The following is a 26,755-nucleotide window of genomic DNA, read 5'->3' on the forward strand; positions in this document are numbered from 1 at the left end:
ACCTAACAAAAATGTGTTTTCTTATCAAATATGGTATAAATGTTAATTATTAAAATTATAAAAATAGGGGTCAGTACTGTGGCTTGCAGAGCTAAGGTAAATCTATGACACCAGCATCTCGTGAGTGCCAGGTTCATGTCCTGGCTGCTTTACTTCTGATTCAGCTTCCTGCCAATGGCCTGGGAAAGCAGTGGAAGATGGTCTAAGTGCTTGGGCCCCTGCCACCCAGGTGGCAGATCCAGATGAAGCTCCTGGCTTCTGGCTACACCTGGCTCAGTCCTGGCCATTGTGGCCACTCAGATTGAACCAGTGGATGGAAGATCACTCTCTGTCTCGACCTCCCTCTCTGATTTTCAAATAAATAAATAAATATTTTTTAAAATTATAAAAAGTTAAAAATTTTAAAATTAAAAATCACGTCACTGTGCAGAAACAATTAAACTCTGGCCATTCCCTTGCAGTTTCTGTTCTCACATATTGAAGAAGGAGTTTACTAAAGATAAAATTACATAAAAAAAAAAAAACTAACATTCGGGGTCAGCACTGTAGTGAAGCAAGTGAAGCCGCCGCTTGCAGTGTTGGCATTCTGTTTGGGTACCTGTTCAAGTCCCAGCTGGTCCATTTCTGATCCAGCTCCTTGCTAATGTGCCTGGAAAAACAGTAGAATATGGTCCAAGTCGTTCAGCCCTTGCACCCACAGGGGAGACCCAGAAGAAGCTCCAGGCTTCTGGCTTCAGATAGGCCCAGCTCCAACCATTGTGGCCATTTGGGGAGTGAACCAGTGGATGGAAGACCTTTCTCTCTGTCTCTCCCTCTAACTCTGCCTTTCAAATACATAAATAAATCTTTTATTTAAAGAGGATGGCCCAAGTCCTTGGGTCCCTGCACCCGCATGGGAGACCTGGAAGTAGCTCCTGGCTCCTGGCTGTGGATCGGCACAGCTCTGGCCGTTGTGGCCATCTGAAGAGTGAACTATCGGATGGAGGACCTCTCTCTCTCTCTGCCTCTCCTCTCTCTGTGTAACTCTGACTTGCAAATAAATAAATAAATCTTTTAAAAAAATTAATTGGCCATGAGCTTAATTTGTAGTATTTTCTTAGGACATATGAAATAAATATTAATGATTAATCAAAGAAGTACAAATTAAAACAAGATACCATTTTGGATTCATCACAATGCTAAGACACAAAAACATAAACCATGTAGATAAGAGAACAGATAAGTCAAGATTCTCAAACACTAAAAAAGTATAATATTCTCTGAGTCAGCAACAGCAGTCCTAAGAACTAATCCTAAAAAAATAATCAGAGATGCAAACAAAGATTAACGCACAGGATGTTTATTATAGCACTATTTCTAATAACAAAAATTCAATATTAGATGTATTTTAGGCATGGATATAAGAAAGATTGATGTATAAAATGTGATACTGTGTTGCTACTGTGATGGGATTATAGATTTTCAAAAATTCTGTTTTTTCTTATTTATATTTGTTTTCTTTTTTTTCAGATTTATCTATTTTTATTTCAAAGTCAGAGTTACAGAGAGGCTGAGGCAGAGAGAGAGAGAGGTCTTCCACCTGCTGGTTCACTCCCCAAATGGCTGCAATAACTGGAGTTGTGCTGATCTGAAGCCAGGAGCTAAGAGCTTCTTCTGGGTCTCCCATGTGGGTGCAGGGGCCCAAGGACTTGGACCATCTTTTACTGCTTTCTCAGGCCATAGCAGAGAGCTGGATAAGAAGTGGAGCAGCTGGGACTTGAACCAGCACCCATATGGCATGCCGGCACTGCAGGGCTTTATCCACTATTCCACAGTGCTGGTCCCCTCTATTTTCTTATTTTCTACAAATATTTAGTGCAGTAAATGAAAGGAATCCATAAAACACATTTCAATTATTGAATATGTCACATTATATTGTAAACTCCTTACTTAAACTTTGCTCTACTTTGCCAGGGGCAAAGAACTCCATCTGAGTTTCCTAAATGGGTGGCAGGGACCTAGGTGCTTGAGTTAGCACCACAGCCTCCCAAGGGTATACACTGGTGGGAAGCTGGATCAGAAGCAGAGGCATGTCGCAAACTCAGGCACTCTGAAACAGGATGTGGGCATGGTAAGCAGCAACTTAATTGGCGAAGCCACAATGCCTGCCTGATTTCAGAATTGTTGATTAAGACAGACTTTATAAAAAATAAGATTAACAATACCTCATCCTCATTACTTGTGTTTAAAGATTTATTTATTTATTTGAAAGAGTTACAGAGAAAGAGGAGGAGGAGGAGGAGGAGAGAATATCTTCCATCCACTGCTTCAATCCTTAAATGGTTCTAACAGCCTGGTCTCAGCCAGGGGCCAGGAGCCAGGAGCTTCTTCCAGGTCTCCCATGTGGATACAGGGGCCCAAGTATTTGTCATCTGCTACTGCTTTCTCAGGCCATAAGCAGAGAGCTGGATCAGAAGAGGAGCAGCCGGGACATGAACCAGTGCCCATAAGGGATGCTGGCGCCACAGGCAAAGGTTTGGCCTACTATACCACAGCACTGGCCCCTGAGATAACTGTTTTTGATAATGTAAGGATATACAGAGCTTAGGAGCCAGGGCTAGAAAAGTCTACTGCCTCAAAAGCATGCTGGAGGACCAGCTATCAAGGAAGAACAGGAAGCCTATAATTCCGATGAGGCTACTTAGTCAGTGATGAGATGATACAATCCTTGTCCAGTTGTTCTGCTTTCTCTATGTAATCCACAAACAACAAATAAAACAGAGCCATTTATTGGTTGGTCTTGCTGCAACTATGAGCACACTTCAGAAAGCTGGTGGGATAATGTAATCAAAATATAATGACTGGCCGGCGCCGTGGCTCAACAGGCTAATCCTCCGCCTTGCGGCGCCGGCACACCGGGTTCTAGTCCCGGTCGGGGCACCGATCCTGTCCCGGTTGCCCCTCTTCCAGGCCAGCTCTCTGCTGTGGCCAGGGAGTGCAGTGGAGGATGGCCCAAGTGTTTGGGCTCTGCACCCCATGGGAGACCAGGATAAGCACCTGGCTCCTGCCATCGGATCAGCGCGGTGCGCCGGCCGCAGCGCGCTACCGCGGCGGCCATTGGAGGGTGAACCAACGGCAAAGGAAGACCTTTCTCTGTCTCTCTCTCTCTCTCACTGTCCACTCTGCCTGTCAAAAAAAAAAAATATATATATATGTATATATATATATATATATAATGATCAGTGGGCATTTGGCCTAGTAGTTAAAATACCAAGTCCCACGTCAGAGTGTATTAGTTTGATCTCAGTTCTGCTCCTGACTCCAGCATCCTGCTAAGACAGACACTGAGAGGTGACTGGGTCCTTGCCACATGCACGGGAGACCTGGACTGAATTCCCAGTGCCTGGCTTTGGCCTGACCTGTCCCTGACTGTTGTGGGCATCATGGTCGTGAACCAGTTGATTGGAGATGTATTTCTCTCTCTGCCCTTCAAAGTAAAAAACAAAAAACAAACAAACAAACAAAAAAACCCCTTTCTTCCAAATCTGATTTCTAGATATCTAACTGGTTATGCCAAATCATTTCTGCATTGGCTACTATAAAAATAAGGTGACAATTACTATATAATTTACAATCAGCTAGCTTATGTTCTGAGCACAACCAACCTGGAAAGCTTACAACAGTATTGCCAATTTCAGCATTAAGAACATTTTTTTGCAAATACTTCTTTGTTGTGAGGCCTATACTATGCATTGTGGGATATTTAGCAGTGGAACTGGCCTCTAGTAACTAGATGCCAGTTGCATTCCCTTAGCTACGACAACCAAGAATGTCTTTAGACATTGCCAAATATCCCCTTGGGGAATGGAGTGGGGCATAATTATCCCTGAGTACTACTAGTTTGCAACAATGAATTGGCTTTTCTTTTTACCTTAAACTTACACTATGTATCCGACCTGGTCTAAAGTTGACAGTACAGCCTTTTCCTGAGGTATTTATTGCTGGTCTCTGGCAAAAAGAAAAAAGACCAAGGGAGAGTACTGAAAACATCTGTCCAGGAACAATGCCTGCATGTCCCACAATTCTGTGGCCAAGGCAAGTCACATGATCAAGCTCATGCCAATAGGGCCAAGAAGGATAATTTCCAGGGAGAGGCAGAAACTTTCTGTACAACAAAACAGACTTCCACACTGCTTTTCTTTCATCTACTTAGATTCTTTACTCCCACTCTCTCAATCAGTTCCTCATGATTAATTAGAATTAAGGCCAGAATAGTACTTCTCCTATATTCTTCATCATACTCTGGGAGATTCTTATCAGTATGAAAGAATTTATCAAAATATTCTACTTTCAGCTGGCGCCACGGCTCACTAGGCTAATCCTCCACCTTGCGGCGCCGGCACACCGGGTTCTAGTCCCGGTCGGGGCACCGATCCTGTCCCGGTTGCCCCTCTTCCAGGCCAGCTCTCTGCTGTGGCCAGGGAGTGCAGTGGAGGATGGCCCAAGTGCTTGGGTCCTGCACCCCATGGGAGACCAGGAGAAGCACCTGGCTCCTGCCATCGGATCAGCGCGCTGCGCCGGCCACAGCGCGCCAACCGCAGCGGCCATTGGAGGGTGAACCAACGGCAAAGGAAGACCTTTCTCTCTGTCTCTCTCTCTCTCACTGTCCACTCTGCCTGTCAAAAAAAAAAAATATATATATATATATTCTACTTTCAGTTCAATAAATTTTTAGAAGACATCTGAATAAAGTCCCACATCACTACTGCATCTTTACTTGGTACTAATTTTGTAGTATGTCAGAGGAATATATACATCTATGTTCTTTTTTAAGATTTATTTGAAAGTCAGAGTTACACAGGGCGAGGAAGAGACAGATAGACAGAGAGAGAGAATCTTCCATCTGTTGCTTTAGTCCCCAAAATGCCTGCAATGGCTGGGGCTGGGCCAGGCCAAATCCAGGAGCCAGGAGCTTCTTTTAGGTCTCCCACATGGGTTCCCCTGAAGTACTTGAGCCATCTTCCACTGCTTTCCCAGGCACATTAGCAGGGAGCTGGATCTGAAGTGAAGCAGCCAGGACTCACACCAGCGTCCATATGGGTGCTGGTATTGCAGGTGGAAGCTTTACCTGCTATGCCACAGTCCTGGGCCCCATCTTATGTTCTTTTTTTGTTTATGTGGTCTGAAAATCTCATATTTTCAAGTGGGTGAATTCTTCTATGTCTCCAGGACACAGAGAGCAAAGTTCCTCCCCCTTTTAATATATCTGTACCTTTATGATGCCTTATAAATGTTCTGTGATCAAACAGTATTATTTTTATTTGGCAGGCACACATTTATCTCTGTCAAGAGAAATACCCCAGGGGCTGGTGCTGTGGCACAGCAGGTTAAGCCACTGCCTGCACTACTAGCATTCCATATGGATGCTGGTTTGAGTCTTGGCTGCTCCACTTCCAATCCAGTTAACCCTGATAATGCACCTGGGAAAGCAGTAGAAGATGGCTCAAGTCCTTGGGCCCTGCATCCACTTGAGAGACCCAGAAGAAGCTCCTGGCTTCAGCCTGGCCCAGCCCTGACTGTTGCCGACATTTGGAGAGTGAAATCAACAGGTGAAAGATCTCTACCCCTCTATTCCTCTCCCTTTCTTGTTTTAACTCTGCTTTTCAAATAAACCAATCTTAAAAGAAATGAAAAGAAAAATAAATACCCAAGGCCTTGCCTTCTCTCTCCCATAGATTCTTCTTTGATCCTTTAGCTTTACTTTCCCTACACTTGGAAGCTTTTTTACCAACCAATCAAACTGGAGCTTCAACATACTTTCTAAGAAGTTATAGCAGAGGATTCTTGAGTACAAATTACGAATAAAGAGACATGTTACACAAAGCTGCACTTTCTCCTTCCCTCTCTCTCACACACACACATATACACTGCATCTCCTAAAGACCACTGGAACAATCCTATCAAAGTTTTATCACTCTGAGTTAAGGTTGCAATTACAGGTAAGATTTTCCTACTTTGTGTCTCCCTCAGGTCATTACAGGAATAATAATTACAAAAAGTACCTGTTTCTCCAGGATTGCAATGGACACAAAAGGCACATGCTAAGTGTGTAAAATGTGGAGGGCTTCATTCAAACTTTTTAGAGAAGCAATGAGAAAAACTTGGTTATGTGTTTGCTAAATGATTAGCAATCAGTTAGAGAGCACATCCGTTGAAAACAAGCTAATGGGTAGAACATTTGCCTGTGACTACAATTTGCCTTTCTGGACTGGTAGGTCTATGGTTTATATGAGTCTGGGCCTGGCTGGGCAGCACAGACAGGAGGTCTGTGACAGGAGGTCCAGATAAGGTAACGTGTGGAAGGTCCATGAATAAAAAAAAAAGTGTAGCAGAGATTAGATTTTATTATAACTAACCATAAAACATGAGAACCACAAGAAAAATACAAAGTATTAGGAATAACCTTACTGACCATGGTCACTATCAAAAGTATAGATATTGATTGACACTGATAGCCTTTCTAGCCAATTTCAGTATGCTTGGAAAGTCAGAAAGCTACCAACAAAGGTGACCCTGAACCTGGTCTATTGTTGACACCCATTTTCTGCCCATTCAGCTGTTGCATGCCAGGATCTCCAAATAGCTGGACTGTTACAGCACGTCTTGAGCCACAGTCCATCATTTTTGCCCCTGGGGAATAAAAATGCAAGCTTCTAAATTTCCCTCTAGGAAGTATTTGTATGTTTTAATTAGATGACTAAAAGCATACTTCTTTACTCTTGTTTGTAAGTTTCATCCAAGGCTATTTCTACACAACATGGTAAGTAATGGCACAGGAACCACCCAAGTAATTTAATCTGTCAGTGTTTTTCTTGGAACCTGTTTAAATCACAGCCAAAAATCAGCATGTGCTTGAAATATTAAAAGCTCGTCTGGATCAACAATCTTGTGTACTTTATGGAAGAAGGCAGGGTTCAAAGAGAAAGCGAGGCAGGACCAGCAAATCTGCAGTAAGTACCTGTAGGCCTGGTGTTTACTGGGAATGATGAACTACCTAGTAAACAGGGACCAGAGCTAAATCTATCATCAGGAAATATATCAGCTGCACTGTGAAATGTCTTCTTTATTTAGAGTAGATCAAACATGGAGACTTTTTAAACTAAAAAATCTCTAGTTGTGTTTCAATGCGTTTTTGGGAGACTTGAAGTAAGTGGAAGGACTTTAGCTCTGCTGTCCTTTCACTTTCCTGCACAGAAAACAAGGAAGGCTACAGACAGCTTCCATATACCTTTCCCTAACTCCCCTACCATTACACAAAACCTATCTTTTAGGCCCACAGTGTTTCCTGGCACATCTTCCATGGACTGGGTATGAGTTTTGATTCTGCTTAGGTCACACAGCTGCAGCAGCATGCTGACTAGAAATAGTTTCTGTTGGTATTCAAGCTGAACAAACCCTGGTTTCTATTTATGCTACTCCCTTCTGACTCTGACCCTTTGATTCCAATCAATGTACTGAAAATAAAACTCAGAACTTGAATTAAAAAAACAAATATGCTGGATAGGAACAAGGCCTTTACTACATAACATTTTCTACACTAAGTTCAAAGAAAGGAAAATATAAAAAACTTTAATGTCCCTCCCTCTGCCATTTCTCCTCCCACCTATCTCAGAATATTGATGAAAAACACAAATTGGATAACTCCGTACTTGGTTTCTCACAGGCTGCTACTCATGATGGAGAAACATCACATATTGTTATCAGAGAAATCAAATGTTCCACAAACCATAGGAAACATATTTGTGGTCTCAGCCTCTATGAACTTTTGCTCTAACTGCTGATATAGATTGTACTTGGCTGCTGAAAACAAGTAGGTACAAGTAGGAAAGAGAGCCTTCCAGACACAGCAGATGGCCTGCATCTTGATAAGTTATCTTGATAACTTCTGCTGCCTGAAAGAGGAAAAAGTTTCAGAGTTTACAAAGATATTAATGGCTTCAAAGGAATGGAATTCTCACCTTGTTCTCCAAAACATACTCCCCTTCCCTTAGGGCCAAGACAGATTTACCACATTTCTTCCTTCCTTAGGGAGCTCTAAATTCCACATAAGCCAGAAGAAAATATCAACTGGGAATCTACATAAAGGTTCACATCTAAGTTCCACCACTAGAGAGAGGAAGATATTTCTGTAAACAACACTGTCCCTGTAATTAAAATCTCACCTTTAGAAATCACCTGAGATACCTCTCTCTCTTATCTTCCACTTCTAATTTATTTCATAGATCACGAAATATTCTTCAGGAATGTTTGCGTTTCACTTCTGTTTCTCCATTTTCATTGGTGTGACCTTAGCTAATATTTCATCTCCCCATTTCCCTATCATAAGCAAGAGCTCCTTAACTATCTTACTCATCTTGAATTCTCTCTTTCCCCAATCTACCCTATATGGTAATTATCAGGTCAATCTTTTCATTCTGACATCTTCTACAAAGATAAGTGATTCCTCTATATTGGCTTATTGGATAAATGCCAAGAAATCTGTGGCATTCCAACCACTCCAGTTTGTTCCCACCAAACTGGTCATCTTTATCACCCCAGTAACCCACCTCCCATCTTTCTCTAATATTTTCACAATGTTTTAACCTTCAAAGCAATTCAACAAATAATAGTTCATCTGATCACTGGGATGATCTTTATTAAAGTATAACAAATGTGCAAATAACAACTATAGAGTTCTACATGTTTTCACAAACTGAACACACTAGGAATCACCACCCAGATCAAGAACCGAAACGGTACCAAAACCAGAAAAGTTCTCATGTTCTCCTTCGGTTACCATCCCTACCAAAAGGAAACTCTTTCCTAACCTATATTACTACATGGCAAGAAAATTCAGTTTTTTCACAATAGGTATGTTCTATGAAATTTGGAGGATTCTTCTTATGAATGGATTTCTAAAAATTTTTGCACCGAAGTCAACTTATCTTTTATGTCCAACTTCCATGATGTTTTTGAAGCACTCTCACATACACAGTTTCCAGAGAAATGGCTGAATCATAGAATATGCATGTATTCAGCTTTAGTAGATACTGCCAAAAAGTTTCCAAAGGGACTGTACCAGTTCATGTGTTTCATTTCCTAATACTGCCACTGACAACTGGCATCACTTTTTCATTTTAGCCATTCTAGTTGGTAAAGTAGTGGTATCTTTCTACGTTTTTAATTTGTATTTCCCTGTTAGCAAATGAGATTAACTATGATCTCCTGAGAACAATGAGGCCCAGAAAGATTACTGGTGGATACCAGATCAAAATTAAAGTCTCCTGGCTATAAGCTCATCTTTTTTTTTTTTCCACCCTACATAAACACCTTATTCCAGATCAAGGTTCTAGCAAAGCCATTAAATGTGCCATATTGCTGCCTCTACATCTTAGCTGTGTGGTCCTGCACAAGCGACTGGGATGCAGTAGCCTCCTCTGTAACACAAGGGAGAAACAGGTCTAGCAGCACCAGATATGTACTCAATAGTCATTATTTGGGGCTGGCACTGTGGCGTAGCAGGTAAAGCCGCCGCCAGTAGTGCCTGCATCCCATATGGACGCCGGTTTGGGTCTTGGCTGCTCCACTTCTGATTCAGCCTGGGAAAGCAGTAAAAAGAGGACCCAAGTCCTTGGGCCCCTGCATCTGCATGGGAGAACTGGAAGAAATTCCTGGCTTCTGGTTTTTGGATTGGCGCAGCTCTGGCTGTTGCAGCCAATTGGGGGGTGAACCAGAGGATAGAAGATCTCTCTCTTTCTCTGCCTTTTCTTCTCTATGTAACTCTTTCCAACAAACAAATAAAAATCTTAAAAAAAGGACATTATTCCTAAATGAAAAATCTCTGTGAGTGAGATCTCAGCGGAAAGAACGGACCATTAAGAAGGAGGTACCTTTCTCTGAAGGGAGGAGAGAACTTCCACTTTAACTCTGACCTTGTCTAAATAAGATCAGACTCGTGGAACTCAAAAGGCTTCCATAGCCTTGGCAACCCATGACAAGAGCCTAGGGTGATTACTGACACCATAAACAAGAGTGTCAATTGTTAAATCAACAACAGGAGTCACTGTGCACTTAGTCCCCATGTAGGATCTCTGTCCTTAATGTGTTGTACAATGTGAATTAATGCTATAACTAGTACTCAAAGAGTATTTTATACTTTGTGTTTCTGTGTGGGTGCAAACTGTTGAAATCTTTACTTAATATATACTAAATTGATCTTCTGTACATAAAGATAATTGAAAATGAATTTTGATGTGAATGGAAGGGGAGAGGGAGTGGGAAAGGGGAGGGTTGCGGGTGGGAGGGAAGTTATGGGGGGAAAAAGCCACTGTAATCCAAAAGCTATACTTTGGAAATCTATATTTACTAAATAAAAGTTAAAAAAAGGTCATTATTTTACACTTACTACTCAGAGAAAGATGACAATTCACAACCTTAAAAATTTAGTTTACTATGTTAATCTTTTCTTCCATGTCTTCCCCTACAACCTTTTTTTTTCTTTTGACAGGCAGAGTGGACAGTGAGAGAGAGAGAGACAGAGAGAAATGTCTTCCTTTTGCCGTTGGTTCACCCTCCAATGGCCGCTGTGGCCAGTGCCCTGCGGCCAACACAGCATGATGATCTGAAGCCAGGAACCAGGTGCTCCTCCTGCTCTCCCATCTCCTGGTCTCCCATGGGGTGCAGGGCCCAAGCCCTTGGGCCATCCTCCACTGCACTCCCGGGCCACAGCAGAGAGCTGGCCTGGAAGAGGGGCAACTGGGACAGAATCCGGCGCCCCGACCGGGACTAGCACCCGGTGTGCCAGCGCTGCAAGCGGAGGATTAGTCTATTGAGCTGTGGCGCCGGCCTCCCCTACAACCTTTAACATTCTTTTTTAAGATTTATTTTTATTTATTTGAAAGGTGAGGAGATAGGGCTTCAGATCTTTCATCTATTGGTTCACACCTCAAATATCTAAAATAGCCAGGGATGGGCCAGGCTGAAGCCAGGAGTCTGGTACTCAATTTGGGTCTTGCCAATGAGTGACAGGAATCCTATGACTTGAGCAATCAGCTGGTCTCTAACAGGGTGCACATTAGCAGGAAGGCAAAACTAGAGAATGAGCCAGAACTGGAACCCAAGTAGCCCTAATGGGATACAGGCATCTTCATCCCTGACCAACCTCTACATACCTTCTTAATTAAGCAGATTTTCTTTTAATCTTGCAAATTCAGTTTCCCCTATTTCCCAACTCCATGAATTTCTTTCCTTTGCTATACTTCACTAATACTGCAGCTTTCTCAATACTCTTACTCTTCCAGAACACTGAGGGAGCATCTATATTCACTTTTATCTTAGTTGCTTTAACTATCAAGCTATTTAGTTAAGGCAATCAGAAGACTGAAATGAGAAGAAACCAATTGGCAACAAGTCCTTAGAGATCTATAGCATACACAAAAAACTACTGCAGTCCTGTGTGAATCATGGAGGCACATAAAGTCCCATTATAATGCTTTCAGGTGTGAGACTACAGTGACAGACTGCGCCAAATGCCAGCCTACTATTATTTCTAAAGGTAGAAGTATTTGTGAGAACAGATTAGGGGCCAGCGCCGTGGCTCACTTGGTTAATCCTCTGCCTGTGGCACCGGCATCCCATATGGGTGCCAGGTTCTAGTCCCGGTTGCTCCTCTTCCAGTCCAGCTCTCTGCTGTGGCCCGGGAGGGCAATGGAGGATGGCCCAAGTGTTTGGGCCCCTGCACCCGCATGGGAGACCAGGAGGAAGCACCTGGCTCCTGGCTTCGGATCGGCGCAGCGCCAGACGTAGCGGCCATTTGGGGGGTGAACCAACGGAAGGAAGACCTTTCTGTCTCTCTGTCTCACTGTCTATAACTCTACCTGTCAAAAAAAAAAAAAAAAAAAAAAACCAGATTACAAGAAACTTGACTTTTAAAGAATCTTATAGTATGTTATGATATAGTATCACACAAATATTTTTTTTTTTTTAATTTTTGACAGGCAGAGTGGACAGTGAGAGAGAGACAGAGAGACAGAGAGAAAGGTCTTCCTTTTGCCGTTGGTTCACCCTCCAATGGCCGCTATGGCCAGTGCCCTGCAGCCGGTGCACCGCGCTGATCCGATGGCAGGAGCCAGGTGCTTATCCTGGTCTCCCATGGGGTGCAGAGCCCAAACACTTGGGCCATCCTCCACTGCACTCCCTGGCCACAGCAGAGAGCTGGCCTGGAAGAGGGGCAACTGGGACAGGATCGGTGCCCCGACAGGGACTAGAACCCGGTGTGCCGGCGCCGCAAGGCGGAAGATTAGCCTAGTGAGCCACGGCGCCGGCTGTATCATACAAATATTATGATACTGTTGTGCTTTATTATGATAAAGATTTCATAAAAATTTAGAATGTAACGAGTAACAACTTTACACCTATTTTACCTACCACCCTGAACACTATGCTAGGTATTTTTCATACATTACCTAATTTTTTTTAAAAAAAGATTTATTTGTTTGAAAGTGAGTGAGAGAGAGAGACAGAGAGAGACAGAGAGAGAGACAAGGAGAGACAAGACATAGAGATCTTCCATCTGCTGGTTCACTCCCCAAATCAAATGGCTGCAATGGTCAGGGCTGGGCCAGGCAGAAGCCAGGAGCTTCACCCGGTCTCCTGCATCAAGGGCCGAAGAACTTGGGCCATTCTCTGCTGCTTTTCCAGAACACTAGCATGGAGATGGACTGGGAGTAGAGCAGTTGGGACTTGAATCGACATCCACATGGGACGCTGGTGTCACAGGTGGTGGCTTTACCTGCTATGCCACAACACTGACCCCACATTACCCAATTTAATCCTCAAAACTCCAAAACATAATTCATTTTTACATATCAGGAAACTAAGACTCAATGAAATTATATAGTTTATGTAAGATTACATAGTTTATAACAGAGAGACATGGGACTACAATCCAAGAGCACTTGAGTTTAAAGTCACCAGACTTCCCTGTATGCCATGCTGCCATCATTATAAAAAACAAAAACAATAACAACAACAACAACAACAGAGCTCTTCCTCTGCCTGATTATACCACTGTCATCATGCGCTGCCCAGTGTACTTTCCCTCAGAGGAGTACTTAACTGGATAGGAACCTGGTACTGCTTTACTGTGTTCTAGGTCACTTCCTCTCAGTTAACTAAACAACCATCACAAAAACCTACACTTGCATCTGCTCATCTAAGGAGGACACCTGGGGATGCAAATGAGGAAGCATGTTTATAGAGCCCTGGAATCTATCTTGGGAATGCTTTTCAACACATGCCTTTAAACAGCTTTGTCATTTTCAGAGACAGAAAGGGTGATGGACATAAAGTAAGAATATATGCCAAAGGCCAAATCAAATTAGGCCAAGGGGAAAACCCGGACTCTGTGGTGATGGCTCTTACTGTGTGCTGAGGGCCATCTTCATTATCCCTCATGTAGAAAGGCTTGAGTGCCAACGGGTAATTGATGACGAAGACAGGTATGTTGCCACAGTGCTCCACCAGGTACTTCTCATGTTCAGTTTGCAGATCTGCACCCCACTGTAATGAGGAAAAAGAAATGACCAAAAAGAGAAGACAGAGCAGAAATATTCAATTAAGCACCCAAAAACAATCTGAATCAGTTCCAAGGGGTTGTTCTCCCTGAGGCTCAACAATGTGTGGAGCTGGCTGCTGAGGTTACACAGCTGACTAAACTGGAGAGATTTGTTAACATGAACAGCCACAGGCCTGGGAAGATGAAAGCTGAAACCAGTAAACACCATGCTTTCTGTCCCCAGCTCAGAGAGCAGTGTTCAGCAGACGATCAGCACCTGCAGGAAAACAAGGCACCCTTTCCAGAATCACTGTGGTTATTAATATCGCCTAGAGCGTCTTCCACAGTTACTGCTCCTAAGTCTCAGGAAATTAAATGACGGAAGATAATATTATCCTAGCACTGAGCTTATCTTTGGCTAGCTGGCTTCTCTCAGTGAATCTTTTCAAATAAGAGTCAATTCACATCTCAGATGATCTTTGATAAATATTTAATAACACTGTTTATTTATTTAGCAAACACTAATGTGCCTATTAAATTCTAGGAACCAGGCTAAGTACTGGATATGGTGGTAAGAAAAAGCTATAATACCTGATTTCATGACACTTTCAGGGTAGGAGACAAACAGTAAATGAAAAACTACATAAAGAGCTCATTATAAATACAAAAAACACAGGTGACTGTTAATACTTGGGGACAGAATTGGTGTTAGGAAAAGTCTGAAGAGAAATGTTGACACTCTTAACATTATCTTCCAAATCACACTTGTCTGGTCATATCTTAATTATAGGAGAAAAGGACTGGAATAGGAATGAGGAGACTTGTTCTATCACCAACTACACACCCACTCACAAATCATACGGCCTACCTGGACCCAGCCTTCCTGATAAAACAAAAAGCTTCCTGCAGAAGGAGAGCAGAACATGGTTGCCAGGTGCTAGTGGGTGGGGAGGAGGAGAGATGCGGATCAAAGGGCACACACTTTCAGTTATAAGATGAACAAGTTCTGGGAAGCTAATATACACCATTGGTGCTGATAGACATGGTAATTAATTTATTTTTTCAAAAGATTTATTTATCTACTTGAAGAGGCAGAGTTACAGACACAGAGAGAGATTTTCCATCCACTGGTTCACTCCCCAAATGGCTGCAATGGCCGGAGTGAAGCCATCCAAAGCCAGAAGCCAGGAGCTTCTTCCTGGTCTCCCAGCTGGGTGCAGGGGACCAAGCACTTGGGCCATCTTCCACTGCTTTCCCAGGCCATAGCAAAAAGCTGGATTGGAAGTGGAGTAGCTGGAAATAGAACCAGCGCCCATATGGGATGAAGGTGTCACAGACAGAGCTTAATCTACTACGTACACCACAGCACTGGCCTGGGGTAATTAATTTAATTGTGACAATCACCGCACAATATATACATATATAAAATCGTCACTTTTATACTTTGAACATAGTAACATTTATTTTGTCTACTAAATGTTGTAAAATTTTAAGAAAAGGAATTCTTAAAATTTTTTTTTTGTCCCTAGGGGCTGGCGCTGTAGCTTAGCGGGTAAAGCTGCTGGCTGCAGTGCCAGCATCCCATATGGGTGCCGGTTCTAGTCCCAGCTGCTCCACTTCTGATCCAGCTCTCTGCTATGGCCTGGGAAAGCAGCAGAAGATGGCCTGAGTCCTTGGGCCCCTGCACCCATGTGGGAGACCCCGAAGAAGCTCCTGGCTCCTGATCTGTGCTGCTCAGGCCATTGCAGCCAACAATTGAGGAGTGAACCCGCAGATGGAAGACCTCTTTCTTTTTTTTTTTTTTTTTTTTTGACAGGCAGAGTGGATAGTGAGAGAGAGAGACAGAGAGAAAGGTCTTCCTTTTTGCCGTTGGTTCACCCTCCAATGGCCGCTACGACCAGCACATCGCACTGATCCGAAGCCAGGAGCCAGGTGCTTCTCCTGGTCTCCCATGTGGGTGCAGAGCCCAAGGACTTGGGCCATCCTCCACTGCCTTCCCGGGCCATAGCAGAGAGCTGGCCTGGAAGAGGGGCAACCGGGATAGAATCTGGCGCCCCAACCGGGACTAGAACCCGGTGTGCCGGCGCCGCAAGGCGGAGGATTAGCCTGTTAAGCCACGGCGCCGGCCGGAAGACCTCTTTCTGTCTCTCCTCTCTCTGTGTAAGTTTTTCAAATTAATAAATAAATCTTTAAAAATTTATTTTCCCCAAATTAAAAGGCTCTATATCGTTCGAGTGAAAAGAAATCTGTTTAATATGTTACCTAAGCTTATTTGAGAATATAACCTCCTTGTAACCTTTTAATATCATTCAGAATATATTCTGGGAAATACTCAATCAGTTGATTACCACAGTAATATTCTTTTTAAAATTTAATTTGAGAAGCAGAGAGACAGAAATGGAGGGAGACACAGAGAGCTGCCATCTGCTGGTTCATTCCCTGAATATCCACAATGGCCAAAGCTGGGAGCTGGGAACTTAATCCAAGATTCCCATGTGGGTGGTAGGGACCCCAATACTTGAGTCTTCACCACTGTATCCCAGGATGTGCATTAGCAGGAAGTTGGAATCAGGAGAGGAACTCAAATCTGGGCACTGTGAAATGGGATGGGGGCATCCTAAACAGCAGCTTAACTACTTGCTCAAATGCCCAGCCTTCCACAGTAATATTTCACAGAATATACTTATGAAATAGAAATTTCATAAGTATATTTTAGGAGTATAGTGATTCTTCCTACCATACCCACCCTCCCACCTACACTCCCACCCCTCCTCCTCCCTCTCCCCTTCCCAGTCCCATTCTCAAGATTCATTTTCAATTAACTTTGTACACAGAAGACCAAATCAATACTAAGTAAGCATTTCAACTATTTGCACACACATGCACACACACACAAAAACTGTCTGAGAACTACTTTTACAGTTAACTCTCATAATACAACTCATTGAGGATAGAAGTCCTGCATGTGAAGTTAGTGCACAGTGACTCCTGTTGTTAATTTAACAATTAACACTCTTATGTATGATGTCAATGATCACCTAAGGCTCTTGACATGAGCTCCTAGGCTATGGAAGCCTTTTGAATCCACAAACTCTGTCAGCATTTAGACAAGGCCATAAGCAAAGTGGAAGTTCTCTCCTCCCTTTAGAGAAAAGGACCTCCTTCTTCGATGGCCACTTCTTTCTGCTGGGGTTTCACTCACAGAGATCCTTCATGGAGAACAGTTTCTGCCACAGTGCCTTGGCTTTCCATGCCTGAAATGATCTCACAGGCTTTTCAGACAGACCTGGAAGCCTTAAGGGCTGATTCTGAGGTCAGAGTGCTACTTAAAGCGATTGTCATTACATGAGTTTGCTGTGTGGACTGCCTCCTATTTTGGAACTTCCTTTCCTTTTATAATTCTACCTATTATTATTACCAGACACTTGATCCTATTTATAGGATCCTATCTATATGTTCACCTTAACACTTAATATGATCACTTTAACAATTAAGATGGCATTTTTAGCACCCAGCTTAATGGGATTTGGGGTCTCATGACAAGTTTTTTTTTTTTTTTTTAAGATTTTATTTATTTATTTGAGAGGTAGAGTTACAGACAGTGAGAAGGAGAGTGAGAAAGGTTTTCCTTCCATTGGCTTACTCCCCAAATGGCCACAATGGCCAGAATTGCACCTATCTGAAGCCAGGAGCCAGGAGCCTCTTCCTGGTCTCCCATGTGGGTGCAGGGGCCCAAGCACTTGGGCCATCTTCCACTGCTTTCCCAGGCCACAGCAGAGAGCTGGATTGGAAGAGGAGCAGCCAGGACTAGAACCAGTGCCCACATGTGATGCTGGCGCCACAGGCGGAGGATTAATCTACTCAGTGCCATGGCGCTGGCCCCATGACAAGTTTTTAAACTGTACTTTTAGAAGTCCATAGGAATGTATGCAAATCTATACAGCTTTACAGTTACAAACTTCCTCCTCCTCCTCTTATTCCCACTCTTATTTTTTTTACTGAGATCCATCCTCAATTGATTTTATATGCATACGATTAACTCTATGTTAAATAAAGAGTTTAACAAATCGCGTGAAGAAAAAAATGAAACTGTTCCTCGACAGTCAAGACAAGGGCAGCTCAAGTCATTCCTTCTTGAAGTGTCAATTTCACTTCTACAGCTTTTGTTTTAGGTGTTCTATTTGTTCTTACAGATCAGGGAGAACATATGTGGTTGGCTTATTTTACTAAGTATGATGTTTTCCAGATTCATCCATTTTGTTGCAAATGACGGGATTTCATTTTTTTGTACTGCTGTGCAGTATTCCATAGAGTACATATCCCATAATTTCTTCTTCAGTTGATGGGTATTTAGGTTGGTTCATGTCTTAGCTACTGTGAATTGAGCTGCAATAAACATGGGGGTATAGATAACTCTTCTATTTTCTTATTTAATTTCCCCTGGATGAATTCCCAGGAGTGGGATGGCTGGGTCATATGGTAGGTCTATATTCAAATTTCTGAGGCAACTCCATGCTGTCTTCTATAGTGGCCTTACCAGTCTACAATCTCACCAATAGTGAATTAGGGTACCTTTTTCTCCATATTCTTGCCAGCATTTGTTTTTTGTTGATTTCTGTATGAAAGCCATTCTAACTAAGGTGAGGAAAAACCTCACAGTGGTTTTGATTTGTATCTCCCTGACAGCTAGTGATCCTTTTCATGTGTCTGTTGGCCATTTGGGTTTCTTCTTTTGAAAAATGTCTGTTGAAGTCCTTTGCCCATCTCTCTTTTTATTTTAAATGACTATTTTTTTAAGATTTATTTTTTTCTTTGAAAGTCAGAGTTAAGCAGAGAGAGAGAGAGAGGAGAGATTGGTTTTCCAACCACTGGTTCACCGCCTAATTGGCCCAACGGCCGGAACTGTGCCAATCTAGAGCCAGGAGCTTCTTCTGGGTCTCCCATGTGGGTGCAGGGGCCTAAGGACTTGGGCTATCTTCCATTGCTTTCCCAGGCCATAGCAGGGAGCTGGATCGGAAGTCGAGCAGCCAGGACTCGAACTGGTGCCCATATGGGATGCTGCCACTGCTGGCGATGGCTTTACCCGCTACGCTACAGCACCAGCCCCTGCCCATCTCTTAACTTGGTTATTTGTTTTGCTGCTGTGGACACAGTAATGTTCTTTTACCATTCATTTTTGGATGTTTTAGGATTCACTTCTTTTTTAGGATTTTCACCTTCCTAACCTTGATACAATTTTACTTCCAAATTAAGTATTTCAACAATGTCCTATAACCACGAAACAAAACCTATGTACAAATGAGGCAATATTATACATTGGTTTAAAAGAAAAAAGGTTATTTTGAAGGAGTCTTCGTGAATAGAAAAAAGAAATATACTTGCATTTTCAGCCCCCATGCCCACACACATTAGTACCTCTGGGGTGAAGGTAAAATTCTGGGATGCTTTCTTTAAGATTTCCACTGCTTCGGTATAAGAAATTCTGAAGAAAATAAAAGTACAAGCAGAGAAAGATCAATACAATAGGACTGCAGTTAGCTAGTCGACATTAAATCTACAAAAAGCCTACAGTCTGTGAGATCAATGTCTCTGGCAGTATCTTTCAAAATATATACTAGTTAAAAGCTACAACCCAACAATTCCATTTTTCCCTGTGCAAATTTAATATATAAGATTTACTTGTAATACTATTAAATAGATATATGCAGTCATGATTTGTAATAGCAAAAGACTGAAAACATCTGAAATATGTATCAATATATAACAATAATATATCCACAGAATAGCATTTTTAAAGTGTTTACTTTTCATCTACTTGAAAGGCAGAGTGAGAGTGAGACAGGAGCACATGTGGGTGCAGCGGACCAAGCACTTGCGCCATCCTCCAATGCTTTCTCAGGCAAATCAGCAGTAAGCTAGATTGGAAATGGAGCAGCTGGGAATCAAATGGGACACTGGCTTCACACATGGAACCTTAACCTGCTGTGCTACAATGCCCCTAACAGTTTTTAAATGATTAAAAGATTCTAGAAACTTTCTGAAGGACCTTGAATTCAAAAAATAACCACTAAGGGGCTGGCATTGTGGCATAGTGGGTGAGGTCAATGCCTGCAATGCCTGTATCCTGAATGGGCACTGGTTTGTGTTCTAGCTGCTCCACTTCTAATCTAGCTCCTTCCCAGTAGCCTGGGAAGGGCAGTGGAGGAAGGCCCAAGTGCCTGGGCCCCTGCTACCCACATGGGAGACCTATAGGAGGCTCTAGGCTCTTGGCTCTTGGGTTTGGCTGGCCTAGCCCTAGCCATTGGGGCCATCTGGGGAGTGGCCAGTGGACAGAAGATCTCTTTCTCTGTCCCTCTGTGGAACTGACTTTCAAAAAATCTTTTTAAAAAGTTACTACCAATCCTCCCCCTCTCCCTCTTTCTCTGCCTCTCCTCTCTGTATAACTCTTTCAAATAAATAAATAAATCTTTTTATGATGTTTTTCTTTGTTTTATTTTATTTATTTGAAAGAGTTACAGAGAGAGGTAGAGACAGAGAGAGGTCTTCCATTCGGTGGTTCACTCCCCCAATGGCCGCAACAGCTGGAGCTGCGCCGATCCAAAGCCAGGAGCTTCCTCCAGGTCTCCCACGTGGGTGCAGGGGCCCAAGGACTTGGACCATCTTCCACTGCTTTCCCGGGCCATAGCAGAGAGCTGGATTGGAAGTGGAGCAGCCAGGTCTCAAACCGGCGCCCACATGGGATGCCGGCGCTTCAGGCCAGGGCTTTAACCCGCTGCACCACAGCACCGGCCCCTAAATAAATCTTTAAAAAAAGGGGGGCAGGCAGCACTGTGGCGCAGTGGGTTAAAGCCCTGGCCTGCAGTACTGAATCCTATGTGGGCGCCGGTTCAGGACCTGGCTGCTCCTCTTCTGATCCAGCTCTCTGCTATGGCCTGGGAAGGCAGTAGAAGAGGCACAAGTCCTTGGGCCCCTGCACCCACATAGGGAGACCCAAAAAAGCTCCTGGCTCCTGGCTTCAGATCGGTGCAGCTCTGGCCATTGCAGCCAACTAGGGAGTGAACCATCGGACGGAAGACCTTTCTCTATCTCTCTGCCTCTTCTCTCTGTGTAACTGACTTTCAAATAAATAAATAAATCTTTTAAAAAATACTACCAAAAACCTATCCATATAAGTAAAAATGAAGCTCAGATTTGCAAAAATTAACTGTAAATAGTTGTGTATTACAGGATGAAGAAAGTCCACAAAGCTATGTTTTCAGTGTCTAATAGTTTTTTTTTTTTTAAGGATGAAAATTCTATTCAATAAAATCTAGTATTAAATCACAGGTAATTTTAGATGTATTGATGGTGGTGGCATTAGTGGTACTGGTAGCAGTAGTTGTAGTAATAATCACTAGAAATCAGCATTTCAGAGAAGGGAAATTGATGCTCAGAGAGGATCAGAAACTTGCCAAAGAAATAAGCCCTGATCTGCTGATGACAGAGCCTAGCTGTGAACTGCTGGGACAATACTTAAAACACATGGAGTTTTATATGTTCAGTCAACAGAAAAGATGAAAGACTCCGGGTTCTTTCTCTGCGTTTACCATTTACTAGCTATGTAAATCACTTTCAACTTAGTGAAGGCATGCTATTTATTTCTGTGACCTGTTACACAAGCATTAAAAAATTAAGACCAGACTACTCTGTCTAAAGTTCTTTCCTGCTTAGACATTCTACTGTTCTATTCCATCAATTACTTGATATAATCTACCAATTACATTGAGAATTATCAAGAGCAGTCCAAATGGGAAGCAGAATGATCTTGTTCCATTTATATGCTACTGTTCCATTAAGGAAAAACAACTCTCATGTCTGAAGATCTCCTGCTCTCCTCCCCACAGACCTTAATTTAAAGCAAAGCTTTCCAATTTGAAATTACAGTTTTGACACTAAATATTTTTCCCCCTCAAATGTCTTTTTCATTTACTTGAAGTGGGGGGGGGGGAGAGAAAGAGAGAGAGAAAAGGGAAAGAGAATATGAATGAATGACGATATAAATATCTCCAAATGCCCACAATAGTGAGGGCTGGGTCAGGCTGAAATCAAGAGCCTGGAACTCCACCTGGGTCTCCCAAATGGGCAGCAGGGGTCCAAGCACTTGAGCCATCTCAGGATGTATTAGCAGGAAATTGGATTAGAAACAGAGTAGTTCCATAGCTGCGCTCCAATGTGGTATGCAGTAGGCTTAACCCACTGTACCACAATGTCTGAGATTGGGTATCCTTAATGTCCTTTATCAACTTTCTCAACTGAGTACTTTTTCTTGGTATGTACAGAGCACAATATTTCTTCTTTCCAGAAAATGTTTTAAAGTACTACCTGAAGAAAGGAAAAAAAGACATCATACTATAGCATCAAACTGCCTTCATGTTTCAAACTTATCATTGTTGAATGATGGACATTCATCACTCTAAAGCCAGTAGAGTAAAATTGCTAAGCTAGAGAGATGATAGGAATACTTTTTCTAAAAATCAGAGATAAATGAAGAATAAATAAAGAAGGTAAATATGTTTCAAAAACTTTAATATTTTAAAGGAAATAAAAATAATTGAATTTACCGGGCTGGCGCCGTGGCTCACTCGGTTAATCCTCCACCTGTGGCGCTGGCATCCCATGGGTGCAGAGTTCTAGTCCCAGCTGCCCCTCTTCCAGTCCAGCTCTCTGCTGTGGCCCGGGAGGGCAGTGGAGGATAGCCCAAGTGCTTGGGCTCCTGCACCCTCATGGGAGACCAGGAAGAAGCACCTGGCTCCTGGCTTCAGATCGGTGTAGCGCTGGCCGTGGTGGCCATTTGGGGAGTGAACCAACAGAAGGAAGACCTTTCTCTCTGTCGCTCTCTCTCACTGTCTATAACTCTATCCGTCAAATAAAAAAAAAATTGAATTTACCTATATTTCTGCTTGATAACATAAATTCAATCATTGCCCAATTCTGATTTTTTTTTGAAGATTTATTTTATTTATTTGAAAGTCGGAGTTACACAGAGAGAGGAGAGACAGAGAGAGAGGCTAGCCTGGGATTCTAGATGGGCCAAACCACAGCTAGTCAGAACTTCAGTTGAGGATCTAGGTAGCCTAGGATGCTTTTTCTCTCAGGCTGAGGAGGGCGACCAACTGGGCTATGCTGTCTATGAGATCACCTGCCTCAGACTCAGGTGGAGCTGTTAGCTGGGCACTGACTGTGACTGCCTGTTTGGGAAGGGTTGCAGACTGCGTTCTGGGCCTGGCCAATAGAACTGTATTCTTAGCTGTGTAGCACTGTAAACTTGGCTGCAGGTTTAGGAGGAACTACTGCTCAGGTGATGGATTGAGGCTATACTAAGACATAGCTAGTTGAGGCTTGCCTGCCTGCCTGCCTGAGGTTAGCCACAGAGTGGGCTTGGAGGCTGGGCATAGGATGTGACCAGTAGGAACTCATGGTAGGTAGAATTTCCAATTTAGTTTCTGGGAGTTACCTGCTTGGCCTTGTAAGTGAGCTATGCCACTGGCTGGTATCTCTGGGCACCACTGCTGGCAGGAACACAGAGCTAATACCAATACCTATGGGCTGGGACTTCTTTGTTCTTATCTGACCTCAGTCTGTCCTTGATTTAACATGAGTGAGCAAGAGTAGGGCTCCTGGAAAGTGTTCTAGGATGCTAGGGAAGCTCAGTGTCTATCTTTAGCTCTCTTTTCCCATGGTAGGAACTAGAGGCCCAGGGGGAATCTTCTCTGTGTGGCACTGTACCTACTTAGAGGAGGGGCAGCGTGGACACAGTGAGACCACGCCTCTTCCCAATGCAGTTGTTTTCAGTGGTGTAGTATGTGTGGGTGTCTCAGACGCACTCCCAAGTACTGGGGTTTCACAAAGGTGTTGTTTGTGCATAGTTGCTAGGCGGACTTTCTGTGCGGGGAGTGAAGCCTAGGACCTCCTACTCATCATCTTGCTGACATCACTCTCCCCATAAATTTAAACTGTAATTATGATTTGTATTCTGCAGAATGGGTGATGATAATGGCAATGACTGAACTGTTATAGCCCATGAGGTCATCTCCCAATCTTAATATTGTACAGACAAGCCCTGTGATATGTAACAGTCATAAGCCAGTGGGGGAGCTGTAAGCACTCCACCAGTAATTCCAGTAAACCTTTCAACTACACACAGAGGCTAAAAACAAAACTTCTGAAATCAGATGGAATTTGAATTTGAATTTGAATCTCTGGTTCATTTTCACTTGCTTCACCTCTTTGCATTAATCCTTCATTCGTAAAATGGAAATAATAACTGCTGTGGTTGTGACAATGAAATCAACTGTAGCTATATGTTTACTAGTATAAGTAAAGTCTGTCACAGTTTCACTCACAGTAAATATTCAATAAATGATGGGTATTCCTTTTCCCATCTTGGATCTCATCCATTAGACAGGAGCTGGATAATTCAGTTCTTATCCTTGGCTTTGTCATCAGCACAGATTCTCTCAGAGGTTCCGATGACTTCTTTCCTACCTACTTAATCACACATTTTATTAATATGCTCATGTTCAGAGAACTCTCCTGTAAACTCTAGATCCTTTTCTTTCATCTGCTTAAACAGCATCTATAATTAGTTGTCTGAAAAGTGTCTCAATAACATGTCTAAGTTCAGATACCACCCCAGCTCTCTCCAAAGCCATCCCCTACTCTACAGTTATACAAATCTCAAGGGAGGACAACCTCAGTTTTTAATTTTTTTTAAGATTTATTTATTTATTTATTTGAAATGCTGAGAGACAGACAGACAGACAGAGAGACAGAGAGAGATTTTCTATAGGCTGGTTCACTCCCTAAAAGGCTGCAACTTCTCAGGTTAGACTAAGGCTAGGCCAGGCCAAAGCCAGGATCCAGGAGCTTCTTCTGGGTCAAACACTTGGGCCACCTTCTACTGCTTTCCCAGGCCATAGCAGAGAGCTGGATTGGAAGTAGAGCAGCCAGGACTGGAGCCAGTGCCCATATGGCATACCGGCACTGCAGGTGGCATCTAAACTCACTGAGCCACAGCACTGGCCCCAGGGCAATCTCATTTGATAGCTGTATGACACAAAAAGCTTGAAGTCACCCATGATTCTTCTCTTTTTCTTAGCAAGACCTGTTTTCCCTGTCTCTAACATATATCCTGAATAAGACAATTTCTCCTGCCACCATATGGGGTTTGAGATGGTTAATTTTATGCGTCAACATGGCTGGGCTATAGTGCTTAGATATTTGGTCAAACACAATTCTGAATGTTTCTGTGAATGTGTTTTTTGGGCAAGATTAGCTTTTAAATCAATGGACTTTGACTAAGTCATTACCCCCATCATGTGGGTGAGTTGTATCCAATCAGTTGGAGGTCTTACTAGAACAAAGGCTGACTTCTCCCCAAGAAAGAGGGAATTCTGCCAGGAGACTGCCTTTGAACTTAAACAGCAGCTCCTCTCTGAGTCCCTGGCCTGTTGGCCTATCCTGTCAGATTCTGAACTCACCAAGTCTCCACAGTCACATGAGCTAATTCCTTAAAATCTTTCACTCTCTCTCTTTCCATGCCTCTCAGTCTCTCTCTCCCCCCACACCCACACACTCTGTTGATCTCATTTCTCTGGAGAAGCCTGACTAACACATGGTTCAGACCTCCACTGACTCTCACCTAGAAGACTATGCCACCTGAATTGGTTTTCTATTCCCATTCTTGTCCTGCTACAACTATCTCTGTATATATTTTTTAAAGTTCATTTTCAAACAAGCCAAATTTTGAGTACTTAAGTTAGTACTGTCAGCCCTCTGCTGGTTCTGTATCTAGATTTCAAGCAAACTCAGATTGGAGTTTATATATGTATTGAACCCATACCAACTTTTATTTTTGTCATAATTCCCTAAACAATATACTACAACAATGATTTATATAGCATTAGGTATTATAAATAATCATGGAATTATTTAAAATATACAGAAGGACATATGTAGGTAAAATACAAATACTTTGCCTTACTTACTTACTTGAGAGGCAGAGCTACAGACAAAGAGAGTGAGACAGAGAGAGAGAGAGATCTTCATCTACTGGTTTGCTCCCCAAAAGGCCACAATGGCTAGAGCTGGGCCAGGCTGAAGCCAGGAGCCAGAAGCCTCCTCCAGGTCTCCCATTCGAGTGCAGGGGCCCAACCACCTGGGCTATCTTCTGCTGTTTTCCCAGGTACATTTGCAGGGAGCCAGAAATGGAGCAGCCAGGACTTTAACTGGCACCCATATGGGATGCTAGTATCACAGGCCAGGGCCCAGCCTATTATGCCATAGTGCCAGCCTCAATACTGTATCTTATAGGGGCCGGCACTGTGGTGCAGCAGGTTAAAGCCCTGGCCTGAAGCACCAGCATCCCATATGGGCGATGGTTCTAGACCTGGCTGCTCGACTTCCGATCCAGCTCTCTGCTATGGCCTGGGAAAGCAGTAGAAGATGGCCCAAGTCCTTGGGCCCCTGCACCCATGTGGGAGACCCGGAAACAGCTCCTGGCTCCTGGCTTTGGATTAGCACAGCTTCGGCCATTGCGGCCAACTGGGGAGTGAACCATCGGATGGAAGACCTCTCTCTCTCTGCCTCTCCTTCTCGCTCTGTGTAACTCTTTCAAATAAATAAATAAAAACCTTTAAAAAAATACTGTACCTTATAAAAGTATTGAGGGGGCCAGCATTGTGGCATAGTGGGTAAAACTGTTGCCTACAGTGCTGGCATCCCATATGGCACACCGGTGACTTCTGGTTCCTGTCATTTCACATGAGGCTCCTGGCTTTGGCCTGGCCCAGACCTGGCTGTTGCAGCCATCTGGGGTTTGAACTAGCAGGTGGGAGATCCTTCTCTCTCTGAAACTCTGCCTTTCAAAAGAAATGTCTTGAGCCTGCATGGATATTGGTACCTGTGGGAGGCTCTGGAACAAATCCCCCATGGATACTGAGGAACAACTGTGTATGTCTGAATTGTAGTAACACAGTTAATAAATACTATGTTCACTTATCTTGCTATGATTTAGTAATTCAATCATTCATGTCACACTGTCAGTCAGGAAACAAACATAAGAGCTATATATAAAATAACCAGAACATGGATCTTGCCTCAGATCTGAGGACATATAAACAAAAAATAAAATACTATGTGATA

General features: G+C 43.1%; 1 protein-coding gene across 6 annotated transcripts in view; it reads right to left on the reverse strand.

The window, feature by feature from the left end:
• Positions 1–26,755, reverse strand: part of NARS2 (asparaginyl-tRNA synthetase 2, mitochondrial) — a 149,435-nt gene that overhangs the window by 8,455 nt on the left and 114,225 nt on the right. For 3 of the 6 annotated variants that reach the window (XM_062196781.1, XM_062196777.1, XM_062196776.1), the window contains 2 exons: positions 18,956–19,055; positions 13,441–13,578 (listed from right to left, as the gene is read on the reverse strand). In XM_062196781.1, coding sequence (XP_062052765.1) covers positions 13,441–13,578; positions 18,956–19,055 — 238 coding nt within the window. The remainder of the gene's footprint in view (positions 1–13,440; positions 13,579–18,955; positions 19,056–26,755) is intronic. The other 3 variants (XM_062196779.1, XM_062196778.1, XM_062196780.1) reach the window with 2 other exon arrangements.

The sequence above is a fragment of the Lepus europaeus genome, chromosome 7 (genome assembly GCF_033115175.1).
Source record: "Lepus europaeus isolate LE1 chromosome 7, mLepTim1.pri, whole genome shotgun sequence".
NCBI lineage: Eukaryota > Metazoa > Chordata > Mammalia > Lagomorpha > Leporidae > Lepus > Lepus europaeus.